Source organism: Rana temporaria, chromosome 10 (assembly GCF_905171775.1).
Source record: "Rana temporaria chromosome 10, aRanTem1.1, whole genome shotgun sequence".
Lineage (NCBI taxonomy): Eukaryota > Metazoa > Chordata > Amphibia > Anura > Ranidae > Rana > Rana temporaria.
Window position 1 is genome coordinate 79,902,919 of NC_053498.1, and position 19,484 is coordinate 79,922,402.

Consider the following 19,484-nt stretch of genomic DNA (forward strand, 5'->3'; position numbering starts at 1 on the left):
GGACTAAGCATATACACTATATAACCAAACGTATTGGGACGCCTGCCTTTACACGCACATGAAGTTTTGCCTTTACACGCACAATCCCAGTAGTCCGTAAGGTACAATATTGTGTTTGCCCACTCTTTGCAGGTATAACAGCTTCAACTCTTCTGGGAAGGCTGTCCACAATGTTTAGGAGTGTGTCTATGGGAATGTCTGACCATTCTTCCAGAAATGCGCAGCCCAGTCAAGTTACTACACCCCAAACTCGCTCATCCATGTCTTTATGGACCATGATTTGAGCTTTGGAATGAATTAGAGCACAGACTATGGGCCAGGCATTCTCTCCAACATCAGTGCCTGACCTCACAAATGTGCTTCTGGAAGAATGGTCAAAAATTCCCATAGGCAAACTCCTAAACCTTGTGGACAGCGTTCCCAGAAGAGTTAAAGCTGTTATAGCTTCAAAGGGTGGGCCAAATCAATATTGAACCCTACGGACTAAGATTGGGATGCCATTAAGGTTGTGTAAAGGCAGATTTCCCAATACTTTTGGTAATATAGTGTAAATGGATCCTTTCATTACAAATTATTGTTCCTCCCCATAGTTTACCTAATTTTTCTCTATTGCCCATATGATCCTTTAACATATTATAATATTTTACAAACAATATCCATATTATATCACAATAAAAATGTTACATCAAAAATATAATATTATCTTACGCTTGGTTTTATAATGGAAATAAGATCTTTTTGCAGGGCAGCTTCATACAGGAAACCATAGTGCTCAGAAGATTCAAATGCAATGCCGAACATGCCAATGATATTTGGGTGAGTAGATAGGGATAGAGCCACACAGTATTCATACAGGAAGTTCTGTCTCTTGGTTAAAGTTTTTGAAAGAAGCTTTAAAGCCATAGGTGTTCCTGTGAAATAAATATACAAAAAAAGTGAGATTTTTTTTTAAAGACATATGGATATAAAAAGATATTATAAACTAATACTTGATGCACAATACATTTTCTATTGTTAATAGCTTAGTAATAAACTAACTTGTTAACCTTGTCAAAATCTAACTTAGTCTACATGTAAAAAAAAAACCATACAAATGTACAGTATAAGCAATTTTTGGTGCCTGTAGCAGACAGAGATGGACACACAGCTCAGTATTACACCAGCTCATCCCATGCAAGTGCATCAACTACGTATATACAAACCCTGGTCAGAAAAGGTTTTTAGTTTTATTTCTCATTGTAATATCACAAAATATTATGTTATTTATTTTTCCTGAGGGGTATTTCATGTACATTATATGGCCAAACGTTTGCAGACATCTGACCATCACATGAGCTTTCTGGATATCCCATTCCTAAACAATGATTTTAAGACATGGAATCTTTGGCATCTATTTACTTGATATAACTTTCATCTTTTATATTTTAACCAAAAATGTGTATTATATGGTGTGTTTTTCCACTAAAATTCATTTTATTATATTTTTTGCTGAAAATGTATTATTTATATTTAGTTTAATGAACAGTTGCACAAATATCATGTGACATAAAAACTTGCAGCTATCACCTTTTAATTCTAGGGCCTCTGCTTTTAGAAAATATATATTGTTCTGGGGGTTTAAGTAATTTTATTGACAAAAATTAAGATTTTTGCATGTATAGTATGCGACAAATATAATCAAATTAATCATCTTTATGGTGCTGGTTTTGTGCACTAGAAGTCCTGATCAAACAGAAAAGGGGCTTTCCCAAACTGTTTTCGTGAAATTGTAAGTTTACAATTGTCAACAGTTTCTTAGTATTTTGTAGCCTTAACAGTATCCTACACTGGAATTACCTCGAATGGATAATTAGGAATTGTGTGCACATTCTTTGGACCATACTGTTAGGTTTTTATAGCCCATATACTTTGACCATATTGAGCATTTTTATTATAAAAATAAACAAACAGACAAAAGGATCATGCAGTGAAATCACACTATACATTATTATTATTATTATTATTATTATACAGTATTTATATAGCGCCAACAGTTTGCTCAGCGCTTTACAACATCAGGGAAGACAGTACAGTTACAATACAATTCAATACAGGAGGGATCAGAGGGCCCTGCTCCTTAGAGCTTACAGTCTAGAAGGGAGAGTCAAGTGGAACAAAGGGCAGTAGCTGTGGGGGATGATCAGATGGACAAAATGAAAATACAGTTCTTAGGTGTGGGTAGGATAGGCCTCTCTGAAAAGGAGGGTTTTCAGGGATCCTCTAAAAGCTAATAGAGAAGGCGATAGGCGGACATATTGGGGTAAGGAGTTCCATAGGCTTGAAGAGGCTCTGGGAAAGTCCTGGAGACGAGCATGGGAGCAGGTGATGAGAGAGCTAGAGAGCAGGAGGTCTTAAAAAGAATGAAGAGAACAATTAGGTTGGTATTTAGAGACTAGATCAGTGATGTAGCTGGGGGCAGAGTTGTGTATGGCTTTGTAGGTAGTTGTTAGTATTTTGAATTTAATTTGTTGGGTGAGCGGAAGCCAGTGGAGGGATTGACAGAGAGGAGTAGCAGAGAGCGGTTGGTAAGGTGGATGAGTCTGGCAGCAGCATTCATGATCAATCGAAGGGGGGATAGAGTATGCAGAGGTAAGCCAATGTGGAGGGAGTTGCAGTAATCGAGGCGAGAGATGACCAGGGAGTGAATTAAGAGTTTTGTTGGGTCATTGGTTAGAAAGGGGCGTATTTTGGAGATGTTGCGGAGGTTGAGGTGGCAAGATTTGGACAGTGATTAGAAGTGAGGCTTAAAGGAGAGTTCAGAGTCTACTACTCCTAGGACCTTGGTGTGTGGAGATGGGCTGATAGTTGTGCCATCAATTTTGACAACATATACCTATATTAACCAGCTGAACAGATGTAGATTGTCTCACACAAAAATAAATAAATACATAAAACAATTATATAGTGCAGTGCTATGAATGAGACTCAAAAATCTTAAAATCACACAAAACTCTCCACCACACAAATAAATGCATTAAAGCAAGTCCATAAATAGTAAGTAAATAATGAAAAGTCCCTTAATAACATTTCTTCACAGTATCTTGTGGGGAACCCCTGGATTATTAAGGCGTTATACTGTACATATGGAGAGCTTCAGATTTCTTATGTTATGGAGGTCTATGGAGGGGTGAGCACATTTGTTTGTTTGTGTCAAGACATGTGTTGTAATTAACAGGAGGAGTGTCGTTGGCTTTAATAGGCACTGTATTATTGCAAGATACTGTGAAGAAATATTTTCATCAGTTATTCACTATCCATAGACTTTAATGCACTTATTTGTGTGGTGGAGACCTTTGTGTGATTTTATGTTTTAGGAAGTCTCAATCATATTTTGGAAAAGCCATCTTATCCAAATAGACAGACTCTCAAGTGCAGAGAGAATGAGATATAATAAACTATCTCTCAAACCTGATTTAAAATCAGTTACCCAAGCAATATGCAAATCCCTTTCCCACAGTTCATGTGCAAGTTAGACACTTATATAAACCAAACTTAACCTCTACCTTATAGATATAGCAGAACGCCAAATTCATAGTCCAAGCAAAAATGGTATTCCAAAAGCAGCAAACCTAGCACTAGGCTGGTCAACTGTCTCTGCTGCATCGAGTGAAAATTTATAGAAATTTCCTTTCAAAGTGAACTTAATATTCAGTCGAATAAACTTGTCAAGGTTATAAAAGAATTCCAGTCCCAACTTTCGGACATTCAGCTAAAATGCCTTTCTCTTGAAGTAAGGCAGAGCTAACAATTTCTGAAGATAGATGCTCTACTATCTCCTAGTCCACAGGCCTAATTCTCATCTCTATAAGGGAACCTCATAACTACAAACTCCTTCCAAAACATTTCCTTCCATGACAAAATGGGAACAGACTAAAGCTGGCCATTAGAGTTGAGCGGACACCTGGATGTTCGGGTTCGGGTCCGAACCCGAACTTTTAAAAAAAAGTTCGGGTTCGGGAACCCGAACTCCGAACCCCATTGTAGTCGATGGGACATGGACTTCTAGAAAAAAAAAATGTGCGGAGGTCCCCGCAAATTCAATAACCAGACCCTTTAGGTCTGGTATGGATATTAAGGGGAACCCCCCTGTCAATTTAAAAAAAAAATGACGTGCGGTTCCCACTAAATATCCATAACCAGACCCTTCAGGTCTGGTGTGGATTTTAAGGGGAACTCTACCCCAAATAAAAAAAAAAAATGGCGTGGAGTTCCCCCTAAAATCCACACCAGACCCGTTATCCGAGCACGTTGACCTGGCCGGCCGCAGAAAAGAGGAGGGACAGAGTGCGGCCCCCCCTCTCCTGAACCGCACCAGGCCACATGCCCTCAACTTTGGGAGGGTGCATTTGGGTGCCCCCCCAAAGCACCTTGTCCCCATGTTGATGGGGACAAGGGTCTCATCCCCACAACCCTTGCCCGGTGGTTGTGGGGGTATGCGGGCGGGAGGCTTATTAGAATCTGGAAGACCCCTTTAACAAAGGGGACCCCCAGATCCTGACCCCCCCCCCTGTGTGAAATGGTAATGGGGTACACTGTACCCCTACCATTTCACGAAGGAAGTGAAAATAGTAGTTGTCTGAAAAAAAAACACACACACCGTTAAACAAAATACTTTATCAATTAAACCAAATAAAAATCCAGCAGTGAAAATAGATGATCCATGCTGCTCCCTGATCCATCGTTGTCTTGTATCCAGCGGCAAGTTAGTTCTCCATCGACGGGTGTACGGGTGTTCTCGCCCACGATTGGTCCAGCGATGAGCAGATCCGTCCATTCAGAGCACAGCTCCGCGAATGACGCTCCGGAGCTTGACGTTTCTTTTATAGGGGAGGCGGGCCACGCGTCACGTGACCCCGTCCCCCTCTGATGCACACTGTGCTACATCACTGGGAAAGCCCTATTCCTTAGTAAGGAATAGGGCTTTCCCAGTGACGTAGCACAGTGTGCGTCAGAGGGGGGCGGGGTCACGTGACGCACACTGTGCTACGTCACTGGGACAGCCCTATTCCTTTGTAAGGAATAGGGCTTTCCCAGTGACGTAGCACAGTGTGCTTCAGAGGGGGGCGGGGTCACGTGGCGCGTGGCCCGCCTCCCCTATAAAAGAAACGTCAAGCTCCAGAGCGTCATTCGGGGAGCTGTGCTCTGAATGGACGGATCTGCTCATCGCTGGACCAATCGTGGGCGAGAACACCCGTACACCCGTCGATGGAGAACTAACTCGCCGCTGGATACAAAACAACGATGGATCAGGGAGCAGCATGGATTGTCTATTTTCACCGCTGGATTTTTATTTGGTTTAATTGATAAAGTATTTTGTTTAACGGTGTGTGTGTGTTTTTTTTTCAGACAACTACTATTTTCACTTCCTTCGTGAAATGGTAGGGGTACAGTGTACCCCATTACCATTTCACACAGGGGGGGGGAGTCAGGATCTGGGGGTCCCCTTTGTTAAAGGGGTCTTCCAGATTCTGATAAGCCTCCCGCCCGCATACCCCCACAACCACCGGGCAAGGGTTGTGGGGATGAGACCCTTGTCCCCATCAACATGGGGACATCCTCCCCATGTTGAGGGCATGTGGCCTGGTGCGGTTCAGGAGAGGGGAGGGGCACTCTGTCCCCCCCTCTTTTCTGCGGCCGGCCAGGTCAACGTGCTCGGATAACGGGTCTGGTGTGGATTTTAGGGGGAACTCCACGCCAGTTTTTTTTTAAATTTGGGGTGGAGTTCCCCTTAAAATCCACACCAGACCTGAAGGGTCTGGTTATGGATATTTAGGGGGAACCGCACGTCATTTTTTTTTAAATTGACGGTGGGGTTCCCCTTAATATCCATACCAGACCTAAAGGGTCTGGTTATTGAATTTGCGGGGACCTCCGCGCATTTTTGTTCCCGAACTCCGAACCCAGACACAAACTTTTTCCAATTATTCGGGTTCGGGTCCAGGTTCGGGAAAAACCCAAAGTCCGTACCGAACCCGAATTTTACAGTTCGGGTTCGCTCAACTCTACTGGCCATACATTATTCTATTTTCTTGTTCAACTAAGGGCCTACCTGATTACAAATTGAAAGTGTTTGGGTTTCACTTCATATTATATGGTTTTGGTAAATCAAAAGAAAAATTGTACAAGAAAATGTATGGCCAACCTTAGTCTAGGTTCACACTAATGCCTTACAATTTGAATCAGTTTTCTAGTGCAATTTCAAGCAGTACATCCTGTGTGAGTTGATGCAGTTCAGATGCAATGCCAATGTGTTTTTCATGTCTTTCTCCCTCCCTCTCTCTCAAAAGCAGATCAGGAAGAGACTTCTATGAAATGCACTAGAATCATCCTATTTTTGAACAGATAAGCTTTTGACATGTGATTTACATTAAAGTCTATGGAGCTCAAAACATGCAGAGGATCCTTTTTAACCACTTAAGGACCGCCCCACGTACACTTACAGCGGCAGGGCGGCCCTTTAGCGCAAAATCACGTACCTGTATGTGATTCTTGTCTTTGGGTCTTGGGCGCGTGCTCCTGATTGGACACAGCGGGAGCCAATCAGCCAGCGGGTCCGGTGGCAGCAATGGTTCATAGAGAGGCAGAATGGCAGTCTGCCTATGTAAACAAGGCAGACCGCTGTTCTGTCAGAAAGGAAAATGAAGATCTCATGTTTCTGCTAAGCAGAAACATGGATCTCTGTTTTTCTTTAGTCAAAGCACTCCCCCTACATTTAGAAAGCACACATAGGAAACACATTTAACCCTTTGATTGATTGCCCCTGTTAACCCCTTATCTTGCCAGTGTCATTTATATAGCGTCCATGCATTTTTTTTAGCACTGATCACTGTAAGGGTGTCACTGGTCCCCAAAAAATGTCACTTAGTGTCCAATTTGTAATGATATATGGAATGATATATGGCAATCCATTTCCAAAAGTTTTTCAAACACTTTAGCTCTTAAAAATGTTCAAATATGCTAGTACCTAATATTGGACAGAATTGGAAAAATATGTTCCTGATGCTTCCCAGGGATTGTGCCTCTCATAGATCCATGCTACATATTTAGTGGACCCAAAGTTTAAAAATTGTGTTTTAATCTCCTATGAAACACATGGGAGGTACTTAGACCCGGACCAATATGCAGGTAAAGGACCAGGCCCCTTTTTGCGATACGGCACTGCGTCACTTTAACTGACAATTGCGCGGTCGTGCGACGTGACTCCCAAACAAAATTGGCGTCCTTTTTTTTCACAAATAGAGCTTTCTTTTGGTGGTATTTGATCACCTCTGCGTTTTTTTTTTTTTTTGCGCTCTGAACAAAAATAGAGAGACAATTTGGAAAAAAAAAAACAATATTTTTTTCTTTTTGCTATAATAAATATCCCCCAAAAATATATAAAAAAATGTTTTTTCCTCAGTTTAGGCTGATACGTTTTCTCCTATCTATTTTTGGTTAAAAAAAATCGCAATAAGCATTTATCGATTGGTTTGTGCAAAATGTATAGCGTTCATAAAATAGAGGATAGTTTTATTGCATTTTTATTAATATTTTTTTTTTTTACTACTAATGGCGGCGATCAGCGATTATTTTCATGACTGCGACATTATGGCGGACACATTGGACAATTTTGACACATTGTCATTTTCACAGCAAAAAGTGCTATAAAAATGCATTCTAACATCAAAATATATCTTGTTTGACAATGTAGTCTCACTAGCCCAAATGAAATATAAACAGTGCTAAAATTGGGCTCTAATTACCCAAAAAATAATAATATGTTGCAATATTATGCTGGAAAAGAGCCTCTATGAAAGCATTCATAGACATAAAACAGTAAAAACACAATTCTAATGAGTCCTCAATGTAATGGTGAAATGTTATATCCATGGACAGGGATACACAATTTAGCTGGCTCTCTATAGTATACTGAAGTCCATAAAGCAATCCTAATGAAAGGAAATGTTGATACTCAGCAGCTGTAGTATTACACTTTGTCCACTTGCTGATATCCTCATAAGAAACTCACTCACCAGATCAAAGATTTCAGTAAGCCTGTACTTTGTAATCCAGGATGTTGATCAAGGAATGCCTCTGAGGAATGGACTGGGGTCTTGTCAGATCTCTCTACCTTCCGTCAGCTGTTCCAGGTATACCAGGATAGGTCTCATGGGAAAACATGCATGCAGCATAAGGGAGTAAAGAGGGAAAACTCCATATAGTGTAACTCAGTTTTATTCAAAAAGTAAAAGCACTCCAAAGTCATTATGTTTACAAGATTTAAAATGCAGTGGCGCTTGTCACAAAAAAGATGAATGGTTCTCACTGTTGGTGCGGTCCGTAGGATTTCACATCTTCAGAGGACGCCCTCTGAAGATGTGTAACCAATCACGAAACGCGTCAGGGTGGCCACGTGATTCAACAGTCCAATCAGACGAACGGGATCCCGGGACTCACAGCGGCAACAAGGGAGAAATCCTACAGACCACACCAACAGTGAGAACCATTCATCTTTTTTGTGACAAGTGCCACTGCATTTTAAATCTTGTAAGCATAATCACTTTGGAGTGCTTTTACTTTTTGAATAAAACTGAGTTACACTATATGGAGTTTTCCCTCTTTACTCCCTTATGTCCGCATTGCTGCATGCATGTTTTCCCATGAGACCTATCCTGGTATACCTTGAACAGCTGACGGAAGGTAGAGAGATCTGACCAGATTACCATCACTCTTATTGAAAGAGAGGCATTGCCAAAGCTTTTTTGGCCATACTTCAATTCTGGGTCACAGGAATGTACTTACTTTTGTTTTATTGTGACCCAGAACCAACTAAAGGCCACTGTCAGCTCATGTCACAGAGATGCTCCAGACTCTGCAAAGAGGGAGGTCATATTGCCGGACTGACAGCTAGTGTTTTGGCTCTCAGCATAGCCAGCTGTGCCCACCCCTTCCCCAGCCCTGTGCTGCTGTGAGCCCTGGAAGGGCAAATGGAGAACCGCGACTGACAGGCTCTCCACTCTGAGTAGGTCAAGAACTGAGCTATCAGCAGCATTTACTCATTCAGTTTCCTGGTTTAAAGCCTGTAAATGGAAGCTGCAGCATCAGACCAATGCTGCAACCTGGATGTAAGAATGTATGTTATTTTTTTTTTTCCAAGTCCATACTTCTTTAACAAAAAACACACAGCTTTTTTAACTGCGTCCTATGAAAACATTTTCTTGATCTGGTCATTCACTATGTTCTTCAGGACAACAGTCAGCTTTTCAATTAGACTTGAGTTGTTCTTTAAGTTGACATTGCATTTCTTGAAGTAGAATTAGTTCTGAAATAAACTGGGAAAAATGTCAAGTTGGCTTAACTGGCTTCTTCATAAGAGGGAAAAATGTTATGGTTATTATATTATTTAATAACTAATTTGATTTATAGCAGCTGTAAATATTTAAAATACAGCTCTCCTTTTCGAGATTTTTTTTTTACAAATGTAAGCTAAAGAGCACAGGGTTGCATAAGAACATATTGGGCCAGATTCAGAAAGGAAAATAGATGATCCATGCTGCTCCCTGATCCATCGTTGTCTTGTATCCAGCGGCAAGTTAGTTCTCCATCGACGGGTGTACGGGTGTTCTCGCCCACGATTGGTCCAGCGATGAGCAGATCCGTCCATTCAGAGCACAGCTCCGCGAATGACGCTCCGGAGCTTGACGTTTCTTTTATAGGGGAGGCGGGCCACGCGTCACGTGACCCCGTCCCCCTCTGATGCACACTGTGCTACATCACTGGGAAAGCCCTATTCCTTAGTAAGGAATAGGGCTTTCCCAGTGACGTAGCACAGTGTGCGTCAGAGGGGGGCGGGGGTCACGTGACGCACACTGTGCTACGTCACTGGGACAGCCCTATTCCTTTGTAAGGAATAGGGCTTTCCCAGTGACGTAGCACAGTGTGCTTCAGAGGGGGGCGGGGTCACGTGGCGCGTGGCCCGCCTCCCCTATAAAAGAAACGTCAAGCTCCAGAGCGTCATTCGGGGAGCTGTGCTCTGAATGGACGGATCTGCTCATCGCTGGACCAATCGTGGGCGAGAACACCCGTACACCCGTCGATGGAGAACTAACTCGCCGCTGGATACAAAACAACGATGGATCAGGGAGCAGCATGGATTGTCTATTTTCACCGCTGGATTTTTATTTGGTTTAATTGATAAAGTATTTTGTTTAACGGTGTGTGTGTGTTTTTTTTTCAGACAACTACTATTTTCACTTCCTTCGTGAAATGGTAGGGGTACAGTGTACCCCATTACCATTTCACACAGGGGGGGGGAGTCAGGATCTGGGGGTCCCCTTTGTTAAAGGGGTCTTCCAGATTCTGATAAGCCTCCCGCCCGCATACCCCCACAACCACCGGGCAAGGGTTGTGGGGATGAGACCCTTGTCCCCATCAACATGGGGACATCCTCCCCATGTTGAGGGCATGTGGCCTGGTGCGGTTCAGGAGAGGGGAGGGGCACTCTGTCCCCCCCTCTTTTCTGCGGCCGGCCAGGTCAACGTGCTCGGATAACGGGTCTGGTGTGGATTTTAGGGGGAACTCCACGCCAGTTTTTTTTTAAATTTGGGGTGGAGTTCCCCTTAAAATCCACACCAGACCTGAAGGGTCTGGTTATGGATATTTAGGGGGAACCGCACGTCATTTTTTTTTAAATTGACGGTGGGGTTCCCCTTAATATCCATACCAGACCTAAAGGGTCTGGTTATTGAATTTGCGGGGACCTCCGCGCATTTTTGTTCCCGAACTCCGAACCCAGACACAAACTTTTTCCAATTATTCGGGTTCGGGTCCAGGTTCGGGAAAAACCCAAAGTCCGTACCGAACCCGAATTTTACAGTTCGGGTTCGCTCAACTCTACTGGCCATACATTATTCTATTTTCTTGTTCAACTAAGGGCCTACCTGATTACAAATTGAAAGTGTTTGGGTTTCACTTCATATTATATGGTTTTGGTAAATCAAAAGAAAAATTGTACAAGAAAATGTATGGCCAACCTTAGTCTAGGTTCACACTAATGCCTTACAATTTGAATCAGTTTTCTAGTGCAATTTCAAGCAGTACATCCTGTGTGAGTTGATGCAGTTCAGATGCAATGCCAATGTGTTTTTCATGTCTTTCTCCCTCCCTCTCTCTCAAAAGCAGATCAGGAAGAGACTTCTATGAAATGCACTAGAATCATCCTATTTTTGAACAGATAAGCTTTTGACATGTGATTTACATTAAAGTCTATGGAGCTCAAAACATGCAGAGGATCCTTTTTAACCACTTAAGGACCGCCCCACGTACACTTACAGCGGCAGGGCGGCCCTTTAGCGCAAAATCACGTACCTGTATGTGATTCTTGTCTTTGGGTCTTGGGCGCGTGCTCCTGATTGGACACAGCGGGAGCCAATCAGCCAGCGGGTCCGGTGGCAGCAATGGTTCATAGAGAGGCAGAATGGCAGTCTGCCTATGTAAACAAGGCAGACCGCTGTTCTGTCAGAAAGGAAAATGAAGATCTCATGTTTCTGCTAAGCAGAAACATGGATCTCTGTTTTTCTTTAGTCAAAGCACTCCCCCTACATTTAGAAAGCACACATAGGAAACACATTTAACCCTTTGATTGATTGCCCCTGTTAACCCCTTATCTTGCCAGTGTCATTTATATAGCGTCCATGCATTTTTTTTTAGCACTGATCACTGTAAGGGTGTCACTGGTCCCCAAAAAATGTCACTTAGTGTCCAATTTGTAATGATATATGGAATGATATATGGCAATCCATTTCCAAAAGTTTTTCAAACACTTTAGCTCTTAAAAATGTTCAAATATGCTAGTACCTAATATTGGACAGAATTGGAAAAATATGTTCCTGATGCTTCCCAGGGATTGTGCCTCTCATAGATCCATGCTACATATTTAGTGGACCCAAAGTTTAAAAATTGTGTTTTAATCTCCTATGAAACACATGGGAGGTACTTAGACCCGGACCAATATGCAGGTAAAGGACCAGGCCCCTTTTTGCGATACGGCACTGCGTCACTTTAACTGACAATTGCGCGGTCGTGCGACGTGACTCCCAAACAAAATTGGCGTCCTTTTTTTTCACAAATAGAGCTTTCTTTTGGTGGTATTTGATCACCTCTGCGTTTTTTTTTTTTTTTGCGCTCTGAACAAAAATAGAGAGACAATTTGGAAAAAAAAACAATATTTTTTTCTTTTTGCTATAATAAATATCCCCCAAAAATATATAAAAAAATGTTTTTTCCTCAGTTTAGGCTGATACGTTTTCTCCTATCTATTTTTGGTTAAAAAAAATCGCAATAAGCATTTATCGATTGGTTTGTGCAAAATGTATAGCGTTCATAAAATAGAGGATAGTTTTATTGCATTTTTATTAATATTTTTTTTTTTTACTACTAATGGCGGCGATCAGCGATTATTTTCATGACTGCGACATTATGGCGGACACATTGGACAATTTTGACACATTGTCATTTTCACAGCAAAAAGTGCTATAAAAATGCATTCTAACATCAAAATATATCTTGTTTGACAATGTAGTCTCACTAGCCCAAATGAAATATAAACAGCGCTAAAATTGGGCTCTAATTACCCAAAAAATAATAATATGTTGCAATATTATGCTGGAAAAGAGCCTCTATGAAAGCATTCATAGACATAAAACAGTAAAAACACAATTCTAATGAGTCCTCAATGTAATGGTGAAATGTTATATCCATGGACAGGGATACACAATTTAGCTGGCTCTCTATAGTATACTGAAGTCCATAAAGCAATCCTAATGAAAGGAAATGTTGATACTCAGCAGCTGTAGTATTACACTTTGTCCACTTGCTGATATCCTCATAAGAAACTCACTCACCAGATCAAAGATTTCAGTAAGCCTGTACTTTGTAATCCAGGATGTTGATCAAGGAATGCCTCTGAGGAATGGACTGGGGTCTTGTCAGATCTCTCTACCTTCCGTCAGCTGTTCCAGGTATACCAGGATAGGTCTCATGGGAAAACATGCATGCAGCATAAGGGAGTAAAGAGGGAAAACTCCATATAGTGTAACTCAGTTTTATTCAAAAAGTAAAAGCACTCCAAAGTCATTATGTTTACAAGATTTAAAATGCAGTGGCGCTTGTCACAAAAAAGATGAATGGTTCTCACTGTTGGTGCGGTCCGTAGGATTTCACATCTTCAGAGGACGCCCTCTGAAGATGTGTAACCAATCACGAAACGCGTCAGGGTGGCCACGTGATTCAACAGTCCAATCAGACGAACGGGATCCCGGGACTCACAGCGGCAAAAAGGGAGAAATCCTACAGACCACACCAACAGTGAGAACCATTCATCTTTTTTGTGACAAGTGCCACTGCATTTTAAATCTTGTAAGCATAATCACTTTGGAGTGCTTTTACTTTTTGAATAAAACTGAGTTACACTATATGGAGTTTTCCCTCTTTACTCCCTTATGTCCGCATTGCTGCATGCATGTTTTCCCATGAGACCTATCCTGGTATACCTTGAACAGCTGACGGAAGGTAGAGAGATCTGACCAGATTACCATCACTCTTATTGAAAGAGAGGCATTGCCAAAGCTTTTTTGGCCATACTTCAATTCTGGGTCACAGGAATGTACTTACTTTTGTTTTATTGTGACCCAGAACCAACTAAAGGCCACTGTCAGCTCATGTCACAGAGATGCTCCAGACTCTGCAAAGAGGGAGGTCATATTGCCGGACTGACAGCTAGTGTTTTGGCTCTCAGCATAGCCAGCTGTGCCCACCCCTTCCCCAGCCCTGTGCTGCTGTGAGCCCTGGAAGGGCAAATGGAGAACCGCGACTGACAGGCTCTCCACTCTGAGTAGGTCAAGAACTGAGCTATCAGCAGCATTTGCTCATTCAGTTTCCTGGTTTAAAGCCTGTAAATGGAAGCTGCAGCATCAGACCAATGCTGCAACCTGGATGTAAGAATGTATGTTATTTTTTTTTTTCCAAGTCCATACTTCTTTAACAAAAAACACACAGCTTTTTTAACTGCGTCCTATGAAAACATTTTCTTGATCTGGTCATTCACTATGTTCTTCAGGACAACAGTCAGCTTTTCAATTAGACTTGAGTTGTTCTTTAAGTTGACATTGCATTTCTTGAAGTAGAATTAGTTCTGAAATAAACTGGGAAAAATGTCAAGTTGGCTTAACTGGCTTCTTCATAAGAGGGAAAAATTTTATGGTTATTATATTATTTAATAACTAATTTGATTTATAGCAGCTGTAAATATTTAAAATACAGCTCTCCTTTTCGAGATTTTTTTTTTACAAATGTAAGCTAAAGAGCACAGGGTTGCATAAGAACATATTGGGCCAGATTCAGAAAGGAGATACCGTGGCGTATCGCCAGATAGGCAGCCGTAATTTCAAATGTGCGCCGTCGCATCTTTACGCCGATTCACAAAGCTAGATATGCCTGAAAACATGGCTTCAGCCGTCCGACGTAACTTGCCTACGCCGGCAAATCGTGGGCGCATAGTTATGCTGGACGCATTCGGCGTTCCCATTAAAAAATATGCAAATGAGTAAGATACGCCGATTCACAAACGTAGTTGCACCCGGCGTATCAATATACGTCGTTTACGTAAGGCGTCTGACCGACATAAAGTTACTCCTGCTATATGAGGCGCAGCCAATGTTAAGTATGGACGTCGGAACAGCGTAGAATTTTACACGTTTTACGTTGTTTGTTTAAGTCGTCCGTGAATGGGGCTGGGCGTAGGTTACGTTCACGTCGACTAAGCATTAAGCGGGCGTAATTTACGGAGAAAATTCAACGTGATACTGAGCATGCGCGCACATGCGCCGTTCGTAAAGCGGGTCATTTACACGGGGTCACGAATCATTTACATACAACACACCCACTACCAGCCTAGTTTGAATTAGGCGGGCTTACGCCGGCCCATTTACACTACGCCGCCGTAATTTAGAGAGCAAGTTCTTTCTGAATACGGGACCTGCCGCTCTAAGTTACGGCGGCATAGTGTATTTGAGATACGCTACGCCTGCCTAAAGATAGGCGATTCTTTCTGAATCTGGCCCATTGTGACATTTCTTTTGGCTGTTGTGCTTTATAGATGGAAGTTCATATTCAGCCATTTTACTTGATACAGCTGGTACGATCTAGAGGGAACACATGTATTTTAGCCTGAGAGGTGCCCATGTTCCTGCAGGATAGAAGTTGTATCACTAACAATTTGTTAAATATGTTTTTGAAGGTTGATGCCTTTTTCAATATTCATTGCATTGTGGTGTGAATGGCCCCAAAGTATTAAAAAAAATACCTCTTTTCATTTAATTTCAAGATGAGCCGCTGATAGTTTTGTTTGGTATTTAGTGAAAACAGATTAATCCAGCCTTTCTATACCCAGCACAATATTGTATCAGAGCATGCATAAATTAAAGAAGCTCATATGATGACAAATTTGAAAGAAAACCTTTACCTTTGGAGTTGGCCCCCCTACCCACTGCAGGGGTCAACTGCTTATGGGAGGGTTACCTTTTTATGCAACTCGTAACCAGGACCAGCAATCCTGCACTGTACAGGATAACGCAAAGGGCCCACCCAAATTCTAAAGCATCAAAGGAAGGGGGAGAGCACCAGCTGTTGGGGTGGAATAAGCTATATACATAACCATATACATTTAAAGAAGATTTATATCAAAACAGGTAAAAGCATATACAGAACAGCAGCAGAGGAGTGAGGTAACCCTCTAACGTATTTCACGCTATACTAGCATTTACTCATAGCAGCATAGTATGTGGTAGGACAAGCTTGGGCTGCTATGAATAAGCACTAGTTTAGCATGAAATGTGTTAGTGGGTTACCTCACGTCTCTGCTGCTGTTTCCTAGAAGTTTTTACCTGTTTTTTATATTAATTTTTTTCAATAAAGGTTTCTCAGTAGTGCGGTTATCCGGACATTCGAAGTGTACAAATAATTTTGAATTTGTTGTAATAGTGAATGTCGGTGAATGAAAGCAAGCTTTCATGTGTTTACACATAAAATAAAAAGATAGACATACAGGAGAAATTAAAAAGGATCACGTGACTGACTGACTTATGGACTCTGGGCCAGATCCACAGCCAGCCGCCGTAACTTAAAAATTCCCATTTAAGTTACACTGCCACAAAGCACTTACCTAGAAATTTTCGGCTGTGTAACTTAAATCCGGCCGGCGCAAGGCGTTCCTATTCAAATGGGGCGAGTCCCATTTAAATTAGGCGCGCTCCCGCGCGAGTTTTGTGAATCGCGCCGGGTAAAAAAAGTTGCGTCGGGAAAAAAAAAGTTACGGCGGGCAAAAAAAAAAAAAAAACAGCGGCGCGAGAAAGAAGGGTCTACTTTTACAAGGTGTAAACAGTTTACACTTTGTAAAAGCAGCCCTAATTTTACACATGCAACTTAAAACTTACGGAGTAAAAACGAAGCTGAAAAGCTTCGTGGATCTCCGTAAGTGCTAATTTGCATACCCGAAGCGGCATTTCGACTCAAAATGCCCCCAGCGGCAGATGCGGTACTGCATCCTAAGATCCGGCAGTGTAAGTCCCTTACACATGTCGGATCTTCTGCCTATCTATTGGAAACTGATTCTGTTGATCAGTTCCAAAGATAGAAACAGGGATACGCAGGCGGAACAGCAGATCCGCCTGCGTATCTCTTTTGAGGATCTGGCCCCTAGATTTTAATGACACAATACACTTTGCATATATTCAATCATGTGGATTTGGGTATAATTACAATTCAAAAAGTGACTCCACTTTTGTTGTGAAAACACTCCATGGACTTTGACAAACTTTGCTTCAGTTTCCTACCTGTCTCTGCTCAGAAGAAAAAGCTGTTTGTTTTCTACAAAATAAATCTGAATGAAAGTGACTTTTTCATTATTAAAGACTATGGTCACCTTTTAGGAAAAATATTAAATGCACATACTGTATTTTTGTAGGTAAGAAATGTGCATTTATTATTTTTAACTACAGGAGCCTGCAAAGCATTGCACTGTGATTAGTGGATCAGGGGTACAATGTCAGGCTTCTTCCTCCAGCTTTCTGCCTGTACTCTAGAGATGGGCCGAACGACCCAATGTTCGGAACATCGCAAATGTTCGGAACCGCATAACGAACTTCATTGAAGTCTAAGGGACCCAAACTGGAAAAATTGAAGGCTTATATGAAAGTAATTGGGCATACAATGGTTATGAGGGTCCGGGTACTGCCCTGGGGGACATTTATCTATCAATAAATAGGTTGAGCAATGGTTTACTGATGCTTAAAGTGAAACCATAAAAATGAGAACTAACAATAAAAGTGAAAAATTCCTTTAAATATAGTGCCTGGGGGGGGGGGGGGGTCCCCTCAGTCTGCCTGTAATGTGGCACATATTTCCTGTGTATATAACCTGCTGCAGCAATAATTACATTTATACCCCTTTCACACTGAGGCGCTTTGCAGGCAATATATCGCTAAAAATAGTGCCTGCAAAGCATCCTGAAAAAGCGGTACAGAACATTTAGCAAATTCACGGAAGGGGGCAAAATCCACCAGGCAGAAAGGCAGAAGTTGTAAAGCCAGCAGCTTTGACAAGCTTGAATTTAGACGCTGGGCATGTGGATGGCAGTGACAATTTTTTTATTCACTGCAGCACCTGGGACACCATCCCTGTCAGTGGAGGCTGCTGAGAGGTCATCAGGTATAGTTGGGAAAGTTGAGGAGTGAGGAGGAGCATAATTGCATCCCTTTTGTGTGGCTTTCAGGTGCCAATGGGCTGAGTGGTAGGTGGTTAAATGCCTTGTCAAGCATGTGGTACCAAAATGACTGGTGTTTTTGGTACGCTTGATGTGCTTGAGGCAAAGTTTGCAAATGGCAACATGCGATCAGCTGTACATGTGCTAAAAAAGGCCCAAACAGCTGAGCTGTAGGAAGTGGGCTGAGAAATAACAGCTCCACAATCTGGTGGAATGGGGTAGCTGCTTTCTACTCTTCCATGATGGCTGCCTCTTTAGGGTTGTGCCTCACCCTCCCTTTGCTCCTCTGCTCTATCCGGCCCCCAAATGATGTCAGTGTCCTCATCATCATCATCTCTTCCATCCTCATTATCACTGGGGACAACTTTGCAATGCGCTGCGCCTGGAGGAAAATGTCTGTCAATTTGTTGTTTACCAGTGTTATCATGTTCCAGTAAGTGGGCTTACTGGAACATGACAGAGATTACTGGGAACAGTAGATCCCTGTCATGCCACCTGTCAAAAGGGGAATCGCCTTGTTTACAAAGGCATTTCCCTATTCTGCCTCTGTAATAGGCGATCGCGGATTGCCGACGGACATCAAGTCCGCCCGACAGGCGGGCACACTATAGTGGCTGCGTGAGCCACAGCTACGCAGCTACAGCTATGGCGATTTGTGCAGTAGAGCCAACCTGCCACCGTATAATGATGGTGAGTGGTCAGCAAGCGGTTAAACATGCACTAACACACTGAAATATACTGCGTTAAACACCCAGTAACGCACTGAAATATACTACGTCAAATGCGCACCAACGCACTGAAATATACTGCATTAAATGTGCACTAACGCACTGAAATATACTGCGTTAAGCATGCAGTAACTCACTGAAATATATTGCAGTAAATGTACAGTAACGCACTGAAATATAATGCGTTAAACGTGCTCTAAAGCACTGAAACATACTGTGTTAAACATGCAGTAACACCCTGAAATATACTGCAGGGTACCTGCCCTAACAAAATAAACTGTCACTAAAGTAAAAATGAATAGTCAAATTACACTCGCACTATTACTAGATTCACACTAAACTGATGTTCTACACTGACAATAGAATCACATTAGCACACTATAGCACACACACTCACTAGTAGGACTGAACAAAGCCCTGTTCTATCTCTCTCCACGCCAATATCACACTGAAAATGGTTGCTATGGGTCCATTAGGAACTACAAGTACATTTTCTGTGGTAGTGGACTTGTAGTTAATCATTCACAGATCCCTATGAATGAATGACACAACTGTGCAGGTGACAATTTTAAATTTGACAGCGACTGAGGGGATCTCCACCTGCTGTGACAGGGGAAGGGGATCAGGAGGAAGAGGGGCAGAAGCAGGAATGTATTACATATTGCATCCATATTATAGTCTACATGCATATTTCTTCCTAAATATGGGTGTAGAGTAACTTGTTCCTGAAGGAGAACTTTTCTTTTAAAGGGGTTGTAAAGGTTCGTTATTTTTTTCTAAATAGGTTCTTTTAAGCTAGTGCATTGTTGGTTCACTTACCCTTTCCTTCAATTTCCCTTCTAAATGTTGTTTTTTTTTTGTCTCAATTTCTCACTTCCTGTTTCTCATCAGTAAGCTTGCCCCTATCATCTGAGCCGTTT

The 19,484-nt window shown here is 42.0% G+C and overlaps 1 protein-coding gene across 2 annotated transcripts in view; it reads right to left on the reverse strand.

Annotated features, from left to right (window-relative positions):
• LOC120915226 (serine/threonine-protein kinase SBK2-like) overlaps window positions 1–19,484 on the reverse strand; it is a 119,660-nt gene that overhangs the window by 12,681 nt on the left and 87,495 nt on the right. For both annotated transcript variants that reach the window (XM_040325557.1, XM_040325558.1), the window contains exon 3: window positions 709–911. In XM_040325557.1, the coding sequence (XP_040181491.1) occupies window positions 709–911 (203 nt within the window). The remainder of the gene's footprint in view (window positions 1–708; window positions 912–19,484) is intronic.